The 23517-nt window shown below is 36.6% G+C and overlaps 1 protein-coding gene and 1 long non-coding RNA gene across 2 annotated transcripts in view; both read right to left on the minus strand.

Annotated features, from left to right (window-relative positions):
- Positions 1-7429, minus strand: part of LOC107694992 (uncharacterized) — a 24943-nt gene extending 17514 nt beyond the window's left edge. Inside the window, exon 1 of the long non-coding RNA XR_001634945.1 lies at positions 7316-7429. This is a non-coding gene — a long non-coding RNA (uncharacterized LOC107694992). The remainder of the gene's footprint in view (positions 1-7315) is intronic.
- A 9551-nt stretch (positions 7430-16980) lies between these two features.
- The window catches only part of LOC107694983 (A disintegrin and metalloproteinase with thrombospondin motifs 20-like), a 139308-nt gene continuing 132771 nt past the window's right edge, over positions 16981-23517 (minus strand). The window contains exons 40-45 of the mRNA XM_016494735.1: positions 23359-23488; positions 21750-21939; positions 20117-20250; positions 19513-19604; positions 18768-18872; positions 16981-17070 (exon numbers count right to left, since the gene is read on the minus strand). Coding sequence (XP_016350221.1) covers positions 16981-17070; positions 18768-18872; positions 19513-19604; positions 20117-20250; positions 21750-21939; positions 23359-23488 — 741 coding nt within the window. The remainder of the gene's footprint in view (positions 17071-18767; positions 18873-19512; positions 19605-20116; positions 20251-21749; positions 21940-23358; positions 23489-23517) is intronic.

Here is a 23517-nt window from a genome sequence, read left to right on the forward strand (position 1 = left end):
TGGAATGAGAAGTAGAGTTGAGTGTCATCAGCATAGCAGTGATAAGAAAAGCCAAGCTTCTGAATGACAGATCCTAAAGATGACATGTAGATGGAGAAAATAAGTGGTCCAAGCACTGAGCCTTGAGGAACCCCAGTAGCAAGAAGGTGTGACTTAGAAACCTCACCCCTCTAAGACACCCTGAAGGGCCTACCTGAGAGGTAAGACTTGAACCACTGGAGTGCGGTTCCTGACATGCCCATCTTCCTGAGGGTGGACATGAGGATCTGGTGGTTAACTGTGTGAAAAGCAGCAGACAGATCCAGCAAGATGAGTACTGAAGATTTGGAAGCTGCTCTTGCCAGTCTCAGGGCTTCAGTAACCGAGAGCAGGGCAGTCTCAGTTGAGTGGCTGCTTTTGAAGCCAGATTGGTTGCTGTCCAGGAGGTTGTTCTGTGCAAGAAACATAGAGAGTTGGTTGAACACAACTCACTCAAGTGTCTTTGCAATGAACGGAAGAAAGGATACCGGTTTTCTAAAAGTGCTGGATTTAGAGAGGGTTTCTTAAGCAGTGGGGTTACCAGTGGGGATAGGATCAAGCGGACAGGTATAGGATGATTGGAAAGGATAAGTTTAGAAACGTCTGCCTCCGACAGCGGAGAGAAGGAGGAGAGAGAATGAGTATTTATGGTTATGAAGTTTTTGTCAGTTTGTGGTGTGTAGAACTGGTCGCTGATGTTTCTTGTTTTATTTATGAAGAATATTGCAAAGTCGTCAGCAGTATGAGTTGATGAAGGAGTGGGTAGAGGAGGACAAAGAAGAGAAGAAAAGGTTTTGAAAAGCGTGCAAGAGTCAGAACAGTTGTTAATTTTGTTGTGGTAGTATGTTGTTTTAGCAGTGGAGACACTTGCAGAGAAGGAGGAGAGGAGTGACTGATATACACTAAGGTCAGTAGAGTTTTCAGGATCTGCTGTGGTTTCTGGTCTCTTCATCGGACTCTGCAGTATGGAAACCTGTCAGATGTTTACAGAGGTTAGAATCTGCTTCTGTCTCGCGCATAGGAGTGATGACATCAGCGGCAGATCAGAGATCCCGACACCCGCGGGTCACGCCAGTGACAGAAGAGAGGCCAGGGATTAAACGCGCTGGCCTCCATCTGCGGATCACTGGAGCAGAGCCTGCTGGGTCACAGATCACAGGCATTATTAATGATTGCACTGGAAACTCTGAGTTACCATGCACATGCACGTGGGTAGCTGTGCACACTACTGTTAAAACAGTAAAACAGTTATAACAGCATTTTACCAAGCTTTATCATCATACTCCATGCAGATTCCATGACCTCATATTAATAGAGGAAAACATATTAATCAGGAACTTGTGAAAGCAAAACAGTTAATTAAGAATAGAGAATAAACAGAAATACAGTTGGATGCTGCAAAGATTTTCAAGTCAAGTCAAGTCTGCTTTATTGTCAATTCTTCCACATGTACAGCACATACACACAGAGAATTTAAATTGCGTTACTCTCAGACCCTTGGTGCATACAGATAACACTAACAGTAGAACATAAATACAGATATACAGATTAAGTATAAAATACAACTATACAAATATACAAATAAGGTAAAATGTAAAAAAATATATTAAAAAATATATATAAAGCAGCACACGGCACATGGCAGATAGAGTGCAAACCAGTGAAGTAAATAACAGTGCAGATATAATGATTTGTAGTGCAAAAAGAGCTTATTTAGACTGATTAAAGTGACTGCTTGTGTGTATTTGGGAGGGGGGAGTCGGAGAGTCCGTCAGAGTTCAGTGGTGCGTGGGGCAAAAGAGGGGAGAGGGGGCAAGGGCGGGAGGGAGTTCAGCCTCTGGCTCTTCTTAGTTTGCGGAGGAAGTAGAGACGCTGCGACGATTTTGAAAGATAGATCAAAATTAAATTACAAGGAAATAAAAAATAGCATTTGAACATGTGAACGTCCAAAAAAAAAAAGAAAGTTCTACATTTCAAAACAACATTTGAAAATTCAAAATGTGTAAATGTTGGAAAATGTGAAATTTCAAAATAAAGTTCTAAATCAAAACAACATTTAAAAGTTCAAAAGTTCTACATTTCAAATAAAAAAGAAAGTTCCATGTTTCAGAATGATTTGAAAATTGAAAAGTTCTAAAGAAAGTTCTAAATCTCAAAAAAAAAAAAAAAAAAAATGTAAAGGTTAAAAAGTCTACATTTCAAAACGTTTGAAAATTTAAAAGGTCAAAATAATGCTCTAAATTCCAAAACAACATTCAAAAATGTGAAAGCAAAAAAGTTGATTAAGAATAGAGAATAGTGTCAAGCCTAAAACAGAAATACACCGATTTTGAAAGATAAATCTAAATTAAATTACAAGGAAATTAAAAATAGCATTTGATCACGTGAACGTCCAAAAAAAGAAAGTTCTACATTTCAAAACAACATTTGAAAATTCAAAACAATGTTTAAAAGTTCAAAAGAAAGTTCTAAATTTTGAAACATTTGAAAGTTCAGAAGTTCTTAATTTCAAAAGATTGTGAAAATTGAAAAGTTTAAAAGGAAGTTCTAAATTTCAAAACAACGTTTGAAAATGTGAAAGTTCAAAAGAACATTTGGACATTCAAAAGACTGTTAAAGACTATTCAAAAGTTTAAAATAAAGAGAATTTGAGAAATACACTAAAATGTTGATATAATAAAAGCAAACATTTGAGGACATGTCAATACGTTTTCATAAAAAGGTTTGTTGCTGTAGTGTTAATGGTGAGAGAAGATAGCGTGTGAGTGGCTGTAATGCTGTTTAATCCCTGGCACGGCTGGCATGAAGAGGCCAGCAGGTGGCACTAATGTGGTCTGGCATTGGAAGTCTTTCACACACTCTGTGACCCCGCTGAGTCTCTTTGAGCGTGAAAAGAGCCATGCGGTCAGTAAATGAGCCCTGAGCCCACTTTCTGATTCAACACTTTCTATTGTCTCAAGTGATGTCAGTGAAACAACAATAACAGCTAAGCATCAAAATGATGTGCCCTTGAACAAAAACAAATATGCACTTTGCTCATTCATGTGGTTTAATGCAAAATGCAACCCATCATAAATGTATACAAAATACTTTGCTAAGCAAAATAAAAAATGCATTGTTGCATTGCAGTACACTGCGTTTTTTACAGCATAATTTCTCAACGTATAATTTGCTCAGTGTTTTTGGACGTGGATTTCAATGCTCACATCTGTATCTCATGCTGTTAAAATAATCTGTCCGCTCAGAACTGCTTCAGGCAAAGATGACCAAACAGCTGCTCTTCAATCACAAACATCAGACCGAAACACAAGACACCATTGTTCAAAGGACTCACGTTTAAGAGTCAAAGGTGCTCATAAACACTTGAGTCAGCTCTTCTCCTCCTCACATGAGTGTAGTTATTTAGCTGCTCACTTTCATCTGATTCAAGGTGTTCTTTGACTTCAAATGTTAGAAAAAACACTGTTTCTGCAAAACGTGAATACAATGCATTATTGCTAGTGTTCATCAAGGGTTAGTGATATGATCAAACCTATAACACTAGACAGGATTCATTTCATGCTAGACTGGAACAAAGCACCTAACAATACCTTAGCAACTGCATAGCAACTCCCTAGCAACTACCCAACCTACCCTAAAAAAAACACCTAAAACACTATAACAACTGCATAGCAGCTCACTAACAACCACCCAAAATACCAATAAACCACCTAGATCACCACAGCAACTTCATAGCAACTCCCTAACAACTACCTAAATTATCATATAAAGCACCTAGATCACCATAGCAACTACATAGCAACTCCCTAGCAACCACTCAGAACACCTTAGCAATGCAACTACATAGCAACTCCCTACCAACCACCCCAAATACTGTAGCAAACACATAGGACACCATAGCAACTGCATAGCAACTCCCTAACAACCACCCAAATTATCCTACAAACCAGAACACCATAGCAACTGCATTGCAACTCCCAAGCAACCACCCAAAATACCATAGAAATCACCTAGAACACCGTAGCAACTGCATAGCAACTCCCTAACAACCACCCAAATTATCCTACAAACCATAACACCATAGCAACTGCATTGCAACTCCCAAGCAACCACCCAAAATACCATAGAAAACACCTAGAACACCGTAGCAACTGCATAGCAACTCCCTAGAAACCACCCAGAACACCATAGCAATGCAATTGCATAGCAATACCCCAACAACCACCCTAAATAACCCATCAACCACCTTGAACACTATAGCAACTGCATAGCAACTCCTTAGCAACCACCTAGAACACCATAGCAATGAAACTCCATAGCAACTCCCCAACAACCACCCTAAATAACCCATCAACCACCTTGAACACTATAGCAACTGCATAGCAACTCCTTAGCAACCACCTAGAACACCATAGCAATGAAACTCCATAGCAACTCCCCAACAACCACCCTAAATAACCCATCAACCACCTTGAACACTATAGCAACTGCATAGCAACTCCTTAGCAACCACCTAGAACACCATAGCAATGAAACTCCATAGCAACTCCCCAACAACCACCCTAAATAACCCATCAACCACCTTGAACACTATAGCAACTGCATAGCAACTCCTTAGCAACCACCTAGAACACCATAGCAATGAAACTCCATAGCAACTCCCCAACAACCACCCTAAATAACCCATCAACCACCTTGAACACTATAGCAACTGCATAGCAACTCCTTAGCAACCACCTAGAACACCATAGCAATGAAACTCCATAGCAACTCCCCAACAACCACCCTAAATAACCCATCAACCACCTTGAACACTATAGCAACTGCATAGCAACTCCTTAGCAACCACCTAGAACACCATAGCAATGAAACTCCATAGCAACTCCCCAACAACCACCCTAAATAACCCATCAACCACCTTGAACACTATAGCAACTGCATAGCAACTCCTTAGCAACCACCTAGAACACCATAGCAATGAAACTCCATAGCAACTCCCCAACAACCACCCTAAATAACCCATCAACCACCTTGAACACTATAGCAACTGCATAGCAACTCCTTAGCAACCACCTAGAACACCATAGCAATGAAACTCCATAGCAACTCCCCAACAACCACCCTAAATAACCCATCAACCACCTTGAACACTATAGCAACTGCATAGCAACTCCTTAGCAACCACCTAGAACACCATAGCAATGAAACTCCATAGCAACTCCCCAACAACCACCCTAAATAACCCATCAACCACCTTGAACACTATAGCAACTGCATAGCAACTCCTTAGCAACCACCTAGAACACCATAGCAATGAAACTCCATAGCAACTCCCCAACAACCACCCTAAATAACCCATCAACCACCTTGAACACTATAGCAACTGCATAGCAACTCCTTAGCAACCACCTAGAACACCATAGCAATGAAACTCCATAGCAACTCCCCAACAACCACCCTAAATAACCCATCAACCACCTTGAACACTATAGCAACTGCATAGCAACTCCTTAGCAACCACCCAAAATATCCTATGAAGCACCTAGAACATCATAGCAACTGCATAGCAACTCCCTAGCAACCACTCAGAACACCTTAGCAATGCAACTACATAGCAACTCCCTAGCAACCGCCTCATATCCAAGCAACCACCTAGAACACCATAGCAATGCAATTGCATAGCAACACCCCAACTACCACCCACAATACCCCATCAACCACCTAGAACACCATAGCAACTGCAAAGCAACTCCCTAACAACCACTCAGAACACCTTAGCAAAACAACTGTATATCAACTCCCTAACAACCACCCTAAATAACCAATTAACCACCTAGGACACTATAGCAACTCCCTAGCAACCACCCAAAATATCCAAGCAGCCCCCAAGAACACCATAGCAACTTAACCGCATAGCAACTCCATAGCAACCACCTAAAACACCATAGCAACTCCCTAGCAACCACTCAAGATACACCAGCAACCACTTACTTCTCCTTGATAATGTTCATGATGATCTGGTTTCTGAAGGCAGATGATCTTCATCACTCTAAGTCTCGATTCTCGATTCGTTGAGCTTCACCATTCTTTGCTCACTTGCTAGTGGCCATTAAAGAGAGAAATGGATTAGCTGAGGCTCTGGGCAGCAGTTAATCTGCACATGAAAGCAGCCGATGTTCCCATCAATGGCTAAAACTAAACAAAACCGTGTTCTCTTTTGTGGGGCTTCAGCTCAGCTTCTCCACAGGCCTGAAATGCTCCTCTGGACCAAAACCAGCCGTTTGTCTTGAAAGCCCAAGGATTTGTACTTCCTTATCAAAACTCCTGCAGTTAAATATGTGGAGTGTGAGCAGGAGGAAGGTACGGATCCAGCGCTCTGGACGATATATGATGCTTTTAAGACGATGGCTCTGATGAAGATCAGTTCAGAGTGTTTAAAGCTGCCACAGATCTGGACGTGTGTTAGAGACTCTATGTTTAGGAAAGCTCAAATGAATGAGTAAATATTCCTGCTCAGGTTCTGCACACTAATGCACATCAGCTCATTCATCTGTCAGATCTGAGAACAGAGAGTTTAAAACATCAGCATATATCAGACCAGCAGATTCTGATTTTGTACATTATGCCAGTGTGTTTTACCCATAATCCCCATCTGAGCAGAGACGCATCAACCATAATTACTGGACATTACACTTTTTGAGACCTTTTCTGTTTTTATTTTAGTTTTAAAGTTTAAGTTTATTATGTCTAGTTTTTTATTGATTTTTATTTGTTCATTTGTCATTTTGCTGTCTGTCTTAATATGTACATTACGCACACATATATTTAAAATATAACATATGTAACAAATTGTATGTAACAAACAAGTTTAAAGTAATATTAAAGATAAACAAATCAAACCAACAATTAGATAAAAAATTACAGATCTTTAAAAAAATGGCCTATTTTCATGACAAGAGCGGGGTCAAAGAATCAATGTGTCGACCTTAACGACAGTGAGCTGCACAAATATTCCCATAATTCAATTTGAGTCTGTCCAGAGCTGAATGTGGCCCTTGAAAACAACAGAGGTTAATCAAACAAAGACTCGCTGGAGGAGTTCACTTTCGGGACGAGAGAGAAGCGTTTCACCGTTTTGTGTCTGATCTTAGTCTTGAAACTGAGCAAAAATGTGTCCAAAAAGACAAGATACAGTCTTAATGAAATCACACCACAGACTTCTGTTGTTTTTCTGTGAAGCTCATTATAACGACTAACACAAAGCCTACAATGAAACTTGATTTGAACTTGATTTTACCTGTTCAGGATGTGCTCAAAGACAGTTTGTCATGTTTGTGGCCTGCAGATTTTGCTGCTCTCGTGCATGAAGTCATCAAACTCTTCATTCCCACGATCCTTTGCTGTCCAACTGCAGAACTGAAGGAACTAATTTGGCCTGGTGACCCAAAATTCCAGGTGAACTCAATTCCTCAATTCCAGGTGACCCAGGTGAAAACCCAGGTGAAGTAATGTTGCAGTAATGAAAATATGCAGACATATCATTTTCACACACACACAGAGAGAGAGAGACACACACACACACTCTCTCTCTCTCTCTCTCGCTCTCTCTCTCACACACACACACACACACACACACAGAGACACACATGCACTCGCACACACACACAGAGAGAGAGACACACACACACACTCTCTCTCTCTCTCTCTCGCTCTCTCTCTCACACACACACACACACACACACACAGAGACACACATGCACTCGCACACACACACAGAGAGAGAGACACACACACACACTCTCTCTCTCTCTCTCGCTCTCTCTCTCACACACACACACAGAGAGAGAGAGACACACACACACTCTCTCTCTCTCTCTCGCTCTCTCTCTCACACACACACACAGAGAGAGAGAGACACACACACACTCTCTCTCTCTCTCTCGCTCTCTCTCTCACACACACACACAGAGACACACACACACAAACACTCACTCACACACACACACACACACACACATTTACACTCTTAAAAATAAAGGTGCTTAAAAGGCGCTTCACAGCGATGCCATAGAAGAACCATTTTTGGTTCCACAAAGAAGCATTCAGTCAAAGGTTCTTTAAATAAAAATAAAAATAAATAATTCATAAAATTATAATAAAAAACTAAAAATGAAAGCAAACATCTTTCTAATATTCAAAATATAATAAATAATAAAAAAAACTAATACATACAAAAATAATACAATAAAAATAAATAAATAATAAATACAAAAAATGTAATTAAATAAATTAAATAAAAATTAAACCAAGCAACATCTTTCTAAAATTCCAAAAATTAAAATAAGTCATCCTGTACTCAAATTTCTTGTTCATACAGAAATATATAGGCTATATATCAAAATAATAAAAAAAAAAAGATAAATTATTGCTGAAAACAAAAACAAAAAACGTGTTATTATAGGCTAGTTAAATAAAACTAATCAAACTAAAATCATTATTTGAAATCAAACAAAAATTAACTATATATATATATATATATATGTGTCGATTCTTTTGGTTGCTCTTAAAAGCGTTCAAATGGACTTGTTTTTCCATCTGAGTTCCTCTGGTGCTTCTCTGTGTCGTGTCACGATTCGCCGCACGCGTCCAGTGTAGAACCGGAGTCACACTGCTTTGGAGATCTGGATCAAACACTCCTGTGATGTGTGAAAGCTTCTGAAGAAGACAGAGGGAAGATCAGCTTGATAGTTTGGAGATCTTTCGTGTGAGTTTAAAGACATTCATCAACACATCGGGGTGAATTGTGGTGTGAAGATGAGAGAAGAATAAAGCTGTTGCTTTGGCTAGATGATGATTATCTGAACACAAGAATCCCATCATCTGAGCGCTTTATGTTCACAATATATTCTACTGCTGGAAATATAAAATGATTACGCCAATGTCAGCAAATAATTCTGTCATCTTACAGAAGTAAATAGTTTGCAAACAGCATTTCAAGTTGACCAAAAGTCAATGTGAATTTCACTACCAACTAAAGTACTAAATAAATAAATAAATAATATTTATTCAAACAACTGCTTGTCAAATGAATAGTCCCGCCCCCAAACTCACGTGATTGGTTGAGTCGGCCGCTCAATCAGATCAGTGTACAAATAATTCACATAACATCCCAGGCTTTATATATGTTTATTGTTTTGCACATTGGGTATTAACACACTGCGTACATTTTTTTTTTTTTTAATAAAATAAAAGTTCCATGAAGAACTTCCAGCCGACGCGTGATTGATGACACTTCACCTTGTCAAAGGAAAGGTTACGGATCGTGGCAAACAGCCCTAAATTATTTCCTTATGTGCCGCAGCACCAGAGTCTGGACACATTTTCATGTTTGTGTGACATTCACTCGCTCTCTGGAGTCCAAACGAGAAAATGAATCCACCATGTGTCGCGAAGAGGGCCCCATTGATTACAAGCAAGAAGTTACAACAAGTTCAACGCATATAAGAGTTTCTTTGCGTTTCTGTCCATCATGCAATAAAGAGACTTCACAAATATCTTGTTGATTCTTCCATCCGCTGAAGTGGGGTTTAACCTTTAAAAACTTACATCTGTGAATAAAGTTATTTATCAGAAAGTCTAGGTTCTTATCCTTCAACAATACTCCAACTTTAACTGAGAGCACAGTCAAAGGGTGTGGAAACATAGAAAAGGGAGACGCGCATCTACTGATAGAGAAATTAATATCATAATAGACTTGCATGAGAAGCTGTGGGAAATAGTTATTAGATGAGAGCTTAATTAATTGTTATAATTTGTAAACAAAGAAAAATCACAAATGCCTAGAGTGTTATGTTGCCGATATTTCTTGTAGGGTTCAATGCAATATCATTCCCCATTCCTAAAGTCTTCAGATCTTAAGGGTCAAAAAGAAACATGTAAAACATGCAATAAAACCTCTAAAATGAAGCATGAGCGGATGTTATTCTCTCATTTTAAAGTTACTGTCTCCACCTGCTGGTCAATATTCATAAATGCATCTGTTTATTTCTATGTATTTCTGACTTCATATATTTATAAATACAGCAGCTCTATATTTGTTTGAAAAAATTATTTTTCAAAATTGTATATAAAACAAAGATTATTGGAGTACATTTTAAATCTCAGTTTTTCATTTTAATTCAGTGCGTTAATTGCTGTTTCTTTGTAATTGTTTGTGAAATTTACTAGCAAATGCTGATTAAAAATTGTTTCTACACCATTTTTTTTTGTGTATATTAAATATAGTAGTTTGTATTCCACAACTCTTCTAATGCTAGACCCTTTAAGACAGGGTTTGAGGAGCTCAAAGAGCTGTGAGCACATAATGGGAAAAAATTATGAAAAAAAAAGCCCCAAAATGACCAGAAATTAACATTTTTTCCCCAATCCAAACATTCTGAAACACTGACCTCCAGGATGGTGATGAATATACCTGAAGAACATTTCCATTCATCTCAATGAAGCTGATGATCTTCTGCATGCTGTGATCTTTGCTCATCACAGCTCTCTTCCTTTAGACAATATTAGAAAATAGATTGTAATAAGCGGTTTATATGTTATAAAAGTCAGATTGCATAAACATTTGGAATGTTTTTCAATGGAGAAAGATGCTTTTGCCTCCATAATGATGCAGTTATGAATGACATCTGCTTATCGTTAACTAAAACCGTAAAAAAACACAAAATCAACAATAACTGAAATAAAAAAAATGATTTCAGCTGGTTGCTAATACAACATTTCTCATTTTGTTTAGTTTGACAAAGTACTAAAATAACAACTAAACTAATATGATCAAATATATTTTTTAATTATTTACTTTTAATTTTATATATTTATGGTTATACATTTTTTTATATTATTTATTTATATATTTGAAAAAAAGACAAAAGCACAACAAAACTTTAATATTAAAGTGAAAACAGAAAATATAAAAATAGAATCTAATTCAATATGTTAACAAAAACTATATACTAAAGTAACACAGTCATGGATTGTTAAAATACGAAATAAAATAAAATCGTAAAACTAGTTTATTCAATGCTTTATTCATCTGCAACAATGCTCTCTATGAATGATTTTTAGTTTGAGTCTTTTCTCAGCAAATATTGATTAATTATTTGATATTTACACACTAAAAAAATATAACTATAATATAACCTAAATATAAATATAAATATAAATATAACCCAGCGCTGGGTTAAAAAGGGACAAACCCAGCTATTGGGTTGTTTTGACCCAGCGGTTGGGTTGTTTTGACCCAGCTGTTGGGTTGTTTTGACCGAGCTATTGGGTTGTTTTGACCCAGCTGTTGGGTCATTTTGACCCAGCGGTTGGGTCGTTTTAACCCAGCGGCTGGGTTATTTTGACCCAGCTATTGGGTTGTTTTGACCCAGCTTTTGGGTTGTTTTGACCCAGCTATTGGGTTGTTTTGAGTCAAAATAGCTGGGTTTGTCCCTTTTTAACCCAGCGCTGGGTTATATTTAACCCAGCATTTTTTAGAGTGCAGTATTAAATCATCAGCACCATGCAATTAATTTAACTGAAAATTGTAGTTGAATGACTGACCTAATAAAAGTATAGTGTCCATATAGCTACAGAAGTCTTGCGTTGTTTCTCATCACGCTGAACATTTGCAGATTATATTTCATCAATCTACTTTCAAAACATGCAACAATATTCCATTAAAAACAGACAAACCAACCACAATAAACATATTTCCTTTTATTATGAACCCAGCTATTGGGTTGTTTTGACCCAGCGGTTGGGAGTGTCCATATAGCTACAGAAGTCTTGCGTTGTTTCTCATCATTCTGAACATTTGCAGATTATATTTCATCAATCTACTTTCAAAACAGGCAACAATGTTCCATTAAAAACAGACAAACCAACCACAATAAACATATTTCTTTTTATTATGAACCCAGCTATTGGGTTGTTTTGACCCAGCGGTTGGGTTGTTTTGACCCAGCTATTGGGTTGTTTTGACCCAGCCGGAATGCTGAATCCCTGACAATTTTCAAGCGACAGCTGAAAACCCATCTCTTTCGAAGCTACTTGACTTCATCATAAAAAAAAAATAAATAAAAAAAAACTCTCTCTCTTTATTTATTCCTTCTCTTTCTAGCTTGTATTTATTTGAACAATGTCTAAGAACTTGGTATTACAACCACTTCCTGTGTCTGTTTGCCTCTTAAGAAGAATCGCTTTATGTATCCCCCAATTGTAAGTCGCTTTGGATAAAAGCGTCTGCTAAATGACTAAATGTAAATGTAAATGTAAACCCAGCATTTTTTAGAGTGCAGTATTAAATCATCAGCACCATGCAGTTAATTGAACTGAAAATTGTAGTTGAATGACTGACCTAATAAAAGTATAGTGTCCATATAGCTACAGAAGTCTTGCGTTGTTTCTCATCACGCTGAACATTTGCAGATTATATTTCATCAATCTACTTTCAAAACATGCAACAATATTCCATTAAAAACAGACAAACCAACCACAATAAACATATTTCCTTTTATTATGAACCCAGCTATTGGGTTGTTTTGACCCAGCGGTTGGGTTGTTTTGACCCAGCTGTTGGGTTGTTTTGACCGAGCTATTGGGTTGTTTTGACCCAGCTGTTGGGTCATTTTGACCCAGCGGTTGGGTCGTTTTAACCCAGCGGCTGGGTTATTTTGACCCAGCTATTGGGTTGTTTTGACCCAGCTTTTCGGTTGTTTTGACCCAGCGGTTGGGTTGTTTTGACCCAGCTATTGGGTTGTTTTGACCCAGCTATTGGGTTGTTTTGACCCAGCTATTGGGTTGTTTTGACCCAGCTATTGGGTTGTTTTGACCCAGCGGTTGGGTTGTTTTGACCCAGCTATTGGGTTGTTTTGAGTCAAAATAGCTGGGTTTGTCCCTTTTTAACCCAGCGCTGGGTTATATTTAACCCAGCATTTTTTAGAGTGCAGTATTAAATCATCAGCACCATGCAATTAATTGAACTGAAAACTGTAGTTGAATGACTGACCTAATAAAAGTATAGAAAGTATAGTGCTACAGAAGTCTTGCGTTGTTTCTCATCACGCTGAACATTTGCAGATTATATTTCATCAATTTCATCAATAAACATGCAACAATGTTCCATTAAAAACAGACAAACCAACCACAATAAACATATTTCCTTTTATTATGATGATCAGCATTAGTACAGTGCTGTAGATTCCATTACATCCACAAAATCTCATTTACATTTCATTTTTATCGTAGCACCAAAGATTTCATTACAAAACACTGGATACTGAAGAGCAAAGACACTATGAAATAATCTTTGGGTAATCAGTGGAAAACAAGCCTCAAACCATCTGATGTTCACACTTCAAGTATGAATATATATAAGTGTTAATACACAGGTGTAAATGTCTACACGACTCGTGGCACATAGTGCATCATACGGTCCTTTAATTTCTGATACAGACCTCATAGAGTTCAGTCATCTATCAACACGATGATAGTCAAAGGCTGGTTAGCTGCTCGCAGATGATCCGTTATACCATATGTTAACCTAAAACAGGCCTCTTCAAGTTATATTATCTATATTAACACAGATTAAGCATAATTAAGCAGACTTTGGTTGAAAGCGAAAAGTGAGTAGTTAAAACGATTTATACTACATTACATATGCTTGAAATATTCTCCAGCTATTTACAACTAACTCTAGTAGCCTACTGGTTTAAAGCTCATTCAGTAGTTAAAACAGCACCGTTACTCTGTAAACCTCTTGTTAATGACCAATAAATGGCAAAAGATCAATATTTAATAATATTATGATTTTCTTGTCAAATGTATGTACATTTAGTTATGGAATAAATACTGTCAAACATAAATAATGTACAAGACAATCATACGCACGAGTGGTTATGATTATGAGAGGTAGGGTTATGCAGTTTTAATTTGATCTACTTTAATCTTCCCTTCTAATAAAACTGACGTGATGTTTGTCTGTATTAATTCATCTGACTTTAAATTAATTAAGTTAGTCCATTTTATGTCACATGATTTACTTTAGTGACCTGATTTAGCAGGTTATGAAGACTGGAGTAATGATGGTAAAAATTCAGCTTTGCATTAAAGGAATGAATTACATTAGGCTAATATATTCACACAGAAAACAATCATTTTAAATTGTAATAATATTTGATAATTTTTACTGTATTTTCGATCAAATAAATGCAGCCTTGGTGGGCAGAAGAGACTTTCAGAAACATAAAAAAAAAATCTTAACTACCCCAAACTTCTGAATGGTAGTGTATTTGCTTTATAAAAACTGACCGCCAGTGTCAACTAATTCAATTTATTCTGTAAAATAATTGAATTTTGTGACCTGAATTAGGACAGATTTCAGAGGTTAGCTGGTCTTTTTTTGTCGCACTTGTCAAATAGTTGGTCACCTAAACCAGCTTAACCCAGCAAACCACTTTAGGCTGGTTTATTTTAGCACAAATGTTAATGATTGCTTCTGTTTTGAATCAGAATTAGTAACTGTGTAAAATGCAAAAGCTCCATATAGCTACAGAAGTCTTGCGTTGTTTCTCATCACGCTGAACATTTGCAGATTATATTTCATCAATCTACTTTCAAAACATGCAACAATATTCCATTAAAAACAGACAAACCAACCACAATAAACATATTTCCTTTTATTATGATGATCAGCATTAGTACAGTGCTGTAGATTCCATTACATCCACAAAATCTCATTTACATTTCATTTTTATCGTAGCACCAAAGATTTCATTACAAAACACTGGATACTGAAGAGCAAAGACACTATGAAATAATCTTTGGGTAATCAGTGGAAAACAAGCCTCAAACCATCTGATGTTCACACTTCAAGTATGAATATATATAAGTGTTAATACACAGGTGTAAATGTCTACACGACTCGTGGCACATAGTGCATCATACGGTCCTTTAATTTCTGATACAGACCTCATAGAGTTCAGTCATCTATCAACACGATGATAGTCAAAGGCTGGTTAGCTGCTCGCAGATGATCCGTTATACCATATGTTAACCTAAAACAGGCCTCTTCAAGTTATATTATCTATATTAACACAGATTAAGCATAATTAAGCAGACTTTGGTTGAAAGCGAAAAGTGAGTAGTTAAAACGATTTATACTACATTACATATGCTTGAAATATTCTCCAGCTATTTACAACTAACTCTAGTAGCCTACTGGTTTAAAGCTCATTCAGTAGTTAAAACAGCACCGTTACTCTGTAAACCTCTTGTTAATGACCAATAAATGGCAAAAGATCAATATTTAATAATATTATGATTTTCTTGTCAAATGTATGTACATTTAGTTATGGAATAAATACTGTCAAACATAAATAATGTACAAGACAATCATACGCACGAGTGGTTATGATTATGAGAGGTAGGGTTATGCAGTTTTAATTTGATCTACTTTAATCTTCCCTTCTAATAAAACTGACGTGATGTTTGTCTGTATTAATTCATCTGACTTTAAATTAATTAAGTTAGTCCATTTTATGTCACATGATTTACTTTAGTGACCTGATTTAGCAGGTTATGAAGACTGGAGTAATGATGGTAAAAATTCAGCTTTGCATTAAAGGAATGAATTACATTAGGCTAATATATTCACACAGAAAACAATCATTTTAAATTGTAATAATATTTGATAATTTTTACTGTATTTTCGATCAAATAAATGCAGCCTTGGTGGGCAGAAGAGACTTTCAGAAACATAAAAAAAAAATCTTAACTACCCCAAACTTCTGAATGGTAGTGTATTTGCTTTATAAAAACTGACCGCCAGTGTCAACTAATTCAATTTATTCTGTAAAATAATTGAATTTTGTGACCTGAATTAGGACAGATTTCAGAGGTTAGCTGGTCTTTTTTTGTCGCACTTGTCAAATAGTTGGTCACCTAAACCAGCTTAACCCAGCAAACCACTTTAGGCTGGTTTATTTTAGCACAAATGTTAATGATTGCTTCTGTTTTGAATCAGAATTAGTAACTGTGTAAAATGCAAAAGCACATGCAAACGTCATGTTATGAACTCTTTTTAGCACCGTTAACTGATATCAGTATATTATTAAATATTAATAAAATATCATATATATTAACCAGACTAGTTCATAAGGACATCTATGCATTTAGCTGACGCTTTTACCTAAAGCTGAAAACGATCGTCAGGATAAAGAGATTTCAGTAGCGCTCCTTTGCAGTGTTTTCTACCTTCTTCTAGATTGTCAAACCCATTTTAAGCCAGACTTTGATGCAAGACACAAGTTAAACATTCAAATACACAAAACATTCAATTACTTATGTTTTCATATCAAGCAGTTTGCTGTCGTCAAAGTCTTTTGCTCCATATGAAATCAAAAAAATATCTAAAACGTGTTTTACGTGCAGTAGTTCATGTCCTTCTGGAAAAAGAGCAGATCTTTTGGATTATGAAACGCTTTTTAAGTTATTAAATGAATCCCTTTCTGTCAAAACTCTGCCCAAAATGAAGGATTTGACCGTTTGCTACAACTAAAACTAAAAATAAACCCTCAAACGTGCTGTTGTTGCAACCAAACGAGCAGGATTTGCTCATAAATTAATCTAACATTTAATATGGTTGACCAAATGTTGATTCATTTTCACAAGAACACGCGACTACATCCATGTAATGATCATTTCACCCACATTTCCGCATAAAAACGAATCCAATCCGCATCCCGAACCGTCCTGATTCGTGAAGAGACTCGCAGTTATTTGGTTCTTGTAACTTTCGGAAAGTACAGAAGTGGGACGTTTCGTACTTGTTCTGTTTAGCGTAGCTGCCAGACGTGAAAAAAAAAACACGCGAATCAGTCGTGAAGAGTTTTTCTCAAGTTGATTTAGTGGACGTCTTTCTTACTGGATTTTGACAAAAAGGCCTGTATGAGGATGAGGAAGACACTTCCCACAGAAACCGCCACAGCGGCCGTAGATTCTGCTACCGTCCTGCAACAATACAACACAACGATGATTAAATCACTGCGTACAATAATAATTATTATAATAATCAGTGTTGGGGGAAGTTACTTTTAAAAGTAATGCGTTACAATCAGTTTTGGGGGTAACACATTACAAGTAACGCGAGTTACGTAATCAGATTACTTTTTTAAAAGTAACTAGTAAAGTACCACATTACATTTTAATTAAATAGAAGGAAATATCAGAGTTACTTTTTCAAATAAGTAACAGTTACTTTGTTTCTCATGCATTGACTGACAGCTCTGGTGTTGCCGTGGTGACAGAAATCAGGAGTAAGTGCAGAGCGTACAGTAAGAACATGATCTTACTGTAGTTATGTATTTATTCATCTCACTGCACAAAAACAGATTCAATGTTCCTCAAAGTGAATAAAAACAGTCAAGTGCAAACTCAGGATATGAGGCAAACCTGCTATAATTAAATGTGTTAAATAAGACTATATAATTTATGTATTTAATCCCATTTTATTAACCAATGTCTTTGCTGCTGACCTTCGATGATCCAATTCAACCATACTAAGCAAAAATCACACATTTGAGTTTCATTGTTGTTATTGCTGAATAGTGTTTAACTTTTCTGAAACTTCTCCTGCGTCGTATTCTTCATGTGATGTGTTTACTGTTACCTCTACTGTACAGACATGAGATTACATTTCCTTCAGCCTGAGGCGCAATCATTTCACTTTTGGTGTGAAAAGGCTTTTATATTTATAAAGAAGGAACTTTTTTATATTAAAAACAAGCAAGCAAGCCCTGCCCAGATTTAAAAAGTAACTCAAAAGTAACGTAACGCATTACTTTCCATAAGAAGTAACAAAGTAATGTAATTAGTTACTTTTTTTTAGGGAGTAACGCAATATTGTAATGCTTTGCTTTTAAAAGTAACTTTCCCCAACACTGGTTGCAATATTGTGTTACTCCCTAAAAAGTAACTAATTACGTTACTTAGTTACCTTTTATGGGAATTAACACAAGTTACGTTACTTTTGCGTTACTTTTAAAATCTGGGCAGGGCTTGATTGTTTGTTTTTAATATATAAAAACAATATATATTGTATTTTTGGCAAATGTAAAAGCGGTTTTACACCAAAAGGGAAATGAATAAGCCTCGGGCTGAAGAAAATGCATATTCGCATCTGTACAGTAGAAAGTTCAACACTCTTGTTTATCTAAAGTTAGGATGGTCGAATTAGATCATTGAAGGTCAGCGGCAAAGACGCTGGATAATAAAATGGGATTAAATAGATAAAATATATTTGTCTTATTTAACACATTTAATTATTGCAGGTTTACCTCATATCCTGAGTTTGCACTTGACTGTTTTTATTCATTTTGAGGAACACTGAATCTGTTTTTGTGCAGTGAGATGAATAAATACATAACTACAGTAAGATCATGTTCTTACTGTACGCTCTGCACTTACTCCTGATTTCTGTCACCACGGCAACACCAGAGCTGTCAGCCAATACATGAGAAACAAAGTAGCTAACTTGCGTTACTTATTTGAAAAAGTAACTCAGATATTTTCTAATAAATTAAAAAGTAATGTGTTACTTTACTAGTTACTTAAAAAAGTAATCTGATTACGTAACGCGTTACTTGTAATGTGCTACCCCCAACACTGATAATAATAATAATAATAATAATAATAATCCACGTCCTCACGTCTGACCGGTGAACTTTGACCGTGACGTAGTTGCCTTGGGAAACCCATTTAGTGGATTCTGCGACCTTCAGTCCTGTTCCACTGAGATTTATACTAAACTGACCCTAAACAATCAGAGAAGAGAGAGATTATTAGTGCATTACATAAAAATTAATTATTAAAACAATCTCTAAAAAGTAAGGTCAATAACTGGTTTGTTTGATTTTTTGAAAGAAATAATAATTTTATTCAGCAAGGACACATTAAATTGATCAAAAGTGGGAGTAAATGCATTTATATAATTCCAAAAGGTTTCTATTTCTAACAAATGCTGTTCTTTTGAACTTTCTATTCATCTTTGAATCCTGAAAAATTAAATGTATCACGGTTTCCACAAAAATATTGGGCAGCACAGCTGTTTTCAGCATTGATAATAATCAGAAATGTTTCTTGAGCAGCAAATCAGCATATTAGAATGATTTCTGAAGATCATGTGACACTGAAGACTGGAGTAACGATGCTGAAAATTCAGCTGCGCATCACAGAAATAAATTACAGTTTAACACATATTCACATATAAAGCAGTTATTTTAAATTCTAATAATATTTCACATTTTTACTGTATTTTTGATCAAATAAATGCAGCACTTTTGAGCAGAAGAGACTTCTTTCGGAAACATCTTGAGACTTGATTTGATCCACTGACTCTGTGATTGGACTGGTGTTTCTAAACATCTAGTCATCTAGGACCTATAATGATGTTACCTGAGGACATTTAGCGGCGCTGTAACAGTCTCCTGCGGACGCAAACGGGACGGAGCGACCAAACAACGTCTGACTGAACTTCAAATCAGTCGCTGAAACACAATTAAACAATCCAATGAGAATAAGATGAAACTCAACATGACGGTGAAACAGCAAGTCAGTCAGGACAAAACTGCTGTTTACAGAAGTGCATTCGCCAACAGTTCACAACAAGGTTTAATTTGTTAACATTAATTAAAAATGCACAATAAGCTAACAGAATTTATTAATCTTCAAATGTATTTCCACTAATACGTTTAAAATTAAAAGCTGTATCAGCTAACATTAGTTAATGCACTGTATAAATTATAATATAAATTACAATAATTATAATTTATATTAAAAATAGTGAAATAAATGTTTTTTTATTATTTTACAAATTTATTTATATAAATGTATTTTTATTAATAAAAATAATTTATATTTACATAAAATATATTTATAGTTTTATTTGTATTATTGCTAAATGTCATATGTTCACGTTAGCTAATGCATTAACAAATCAGACCTTACTGTAAAATATTACTGTATATTTTGCATGAACGTTGCGAGGTAAACGACTCACGGATGATGCACATGCTGGAAAGATCGAGCCGTACGCGGTGAAAGACGGTGTAACCGGCCGCAGTGTAATCGTTCCTGCAGGCGCAGTCCTGCCGCCGACTGCCGTTATACGGACATTCAAAGGGGTTCTGCAGCCTGGAAATATGATTCAAGAGAAATGCAGATTATACATATATGTGACCATGGACCACAAAACCAGTCATAGGGTTCAATTTTGAATGAAAGCTGAATAAATAAGCTTTCCATTGATGTATGGTTTGTTAGGATAGGACAATATTTGGGTGCAAAAAAATCAAAATATTGAGAAAATCATCTTTAAAGTTGTCCAAATTAAGTTCTTAGCAATACATATTACTAATCAAAAATTAAGTTTTGGACATTTACAAAATATCTTCATGGAACATGATCTTTACTTAATATCCTAATGATTTTTGGCATAAAAGAAAAATTGATCATTTTGACCCATACAATGTATTGTTGGCTATTGCTACAAATATACCCCAGCGACTTAAGACTGCTTTTGTGCTGCAGGGTCACATAGGTATATACATAGGTATATATTTCATTCAGTACTGGAAGTGTCCATAAAAAGAGTTTGATCTTTTTAAAAATGATTTTTTTTTTTTACCCTATGTGTGTGTGTGTGTTTTCATGCTTCTTGAAATATCAAAACATTAGTTTAGCAACATGTTAACATCAGACTTTGACCCTGGAACAGAGTTGTGATATTTTTGAAAGAAGTCTCTTCTGTTCATTAAGGCTGCATTTATTTGATAAAAATACAGTAAAAATTGTGAAATATTATTATAATGTAAAATAACTGTTTTCTATGTGAAGTATTTTCTAACATTAAAATTTCTCTACTGTCACTTTGATGAATAAAAATATTAGTTCCCTTTCAGTCAGTCACTCTCGACGTCACGTCGGATGACCGACGAATTGGGATCTCGCTTAGAGAGATTTTTCCCCTAAAAGAGCAAATTTCGGGTGCGTCTTTTTAAAGATGACGTTGCATGGCAAACTTGACGTTACATCTTTGTAAAGACGATGTGGGTCTTGCTATAGACAACGTATCACCCGGGCGTTTCTGGATTCGGTCGTTACCTGGTGCTGGGTGATGGTCACGATCGCTGTCTCACGTGCCTGGGCATGTAGCACGCTGAGGTGGCGTTTGTGGATGAGTCATCTTCTCATTGCGGGAAGATGATCATCTCGGAGTCGCGGGCCAAGCTCCGTTTCCTCAAGGGGCGGACAGGGAACGAGGGTTACCATACGTAACCGAGACGTTTCTTAGTTATCCCAAACTTTTGAATGGTAGTGTATCACTGTTTCTACAAAAATATGTTTTCAACATTGATAATAATCAGAAATGTTTCTTGAGCAGCAAATCAGCTTTCAGATTTCTGAAGATCATGTGACACTGAAGACTGGAGTAATGATGCTGAAAATACAGCTTTGATCACAGAAATAAATTACAGTTTAACAGATATTCACATAGAAAACAGCTGTTTTACACTTTAATAATATTTCACAATTTTCACTGTATTTTTGATCAAATAAATGCAGCCTGGGTGAGCAGAAGAGACTTTCAGTCATTATTGCACTGGTTTGTCACTGAAGGCGTGTCTCTGTACCTGTATCTGTACACCTCAGAGTAATTGTCGGTCTGGCCGCTGGGCAGGGTCACGTACTCTTTGGGGAAACCGCTCTGCATCTCGGCGCAGTAGATCTGCAGGATCTTGGCTTGGACTTTGATGTAATGCTCTCCATCTTTCTGAACGCCTCCCTTCACCTGAACTTCTCGACAGCTCGTGTGCAGCTCACCTGATCAGAGAAACACGTCAGCGCTTCTGCAGGCTTCACACACTCAAGACCTTTCTAAGAGCAAGTAATGGAAACACAACAGCTGGATTATTACCGTTAACTAAAACTGAAAATACACGGCAAAAAAAAGTGCTTTTGTCTTGTTTTCCAGTACAAATATCTAAAACATTCTTAAGATGCATTTCCTTGAGATGCAAAATGAATGAAGATATCAATTCTTGTTTTCTGAAGAATTATCAAACTGAAGTGAGTTTATGCCTAAAATAATAACACATCTGTCAATGAGGTCAGAAAAACAAACTTAATCTTCATTTCTGTCATGACAACTCTCGGAGGGATTGGCATGGTAATGTACATGACAATGTTAATGTATTTGTGACCCTGGAGCACAAAAGCAGTCTTAAGTCGCTGGGGTATATTTGTAGCAATAGCCACCAATACATTGTATGGGTCAAAATTATAGATTTTTCTTTTATGCCACAAATCATTAGGATATTAAGTAAAGATCATGTTCCATGAAGATATTTTGTAAATTTCCTACCGTAAATATATCAAAACTTAATTTTTGATTAGTAATATGCATTGCTAAGAACTTCATTTGAACAACTTTAAAGATGATTTTCTCAATATTTAGATTTTTTTGCACCCTCAGAATCCAGATTTTCAAATAGTTGTATCTCAGCCAAATATTGTCCTATCCTAACAAACCATACATCAATGGAAAGCTTATTTATTCAGCTTTCAGATGGTGTATAAATCTTAATTTCAAAAAATTGACACTTAAGACTAGTTTTGTGGTCCAGGGTCACATTTGGTCTTGGCGGAATAGATCTGCTACGCTGCTGCTGCTGCAGAGCAAGTACCGAGACATGCTACTGCCAATACATCCACAACATGCTGCTGTGAGCATTTAAGAAATACTGCTGCTGCACATATAACATACATGAAATAACCCCCATATAGCGTACATGAATCACCTCGTAGCAGATCTATACAGGTGGAGCTGGGGAAGGTGGAGGGTTTCTGAAGCAAGCTGCACTGCTACAGCAAGCACTAGTCATATATTTGAATGTTAAGCAGCAAGCTCATTGGCTACCAATACAGGAGAGAACCAATCAGCTGTGCCATGTGATAATGATGTCATTAGGTCAGATTGAGTTAGACCTATCGGACTGCGCCATCTAGAGTTTCATGCCAGAACTCTGTATTTGTCTTTTTTTTGTTTTAAATATCGCAGGGTTAATAAATGCTGTAGAAGTATTGTTTAACGTTAGTTCATGTTAACTTATTGTAAAGTGTTACCATTTTTCCAGTGTAATATTTAATGCCATGACTTTATGAATTCAAGACTTTCTGTTTCAGTTTAAGACCTTTTTAAGAGGAAATAAAGAGCCCCGGACAGCCTGAATATTAACTCACAGTCGGTCTGTCTGCAGGTGGCGTGTGTCTCCGGCCGGCTGGACAGCGGGCAGCTCTGAGACGGGAGGTTTTGAGCGCTGAGACACTGGACCGTCCTGTGCATGACTCCAGCGCCGCACGTCTGAGAACACTAGCAACAGCACACACAAAACCAGCTCA

Source organism: Sinocyclocheilus anshuiensis, unplaced genomic scaffold (genome assembly GCF_001515605.1).
Source record: "Sinocyclocheilus anshuiensis isolate Anshui unplaced genomic scaffold, SAMN03320099.WGS_v1.1 scaffold923, whole genome shotgun sequence".
In the NCBI taxonomy this organism is placed as follows: Eukaryota; Metazoa; Chordata; class Actinopteri; order Cypriniformes; family Cyprinidae; genus Sinocyclocheilus; species Sinocyclocheilus anshuiensis.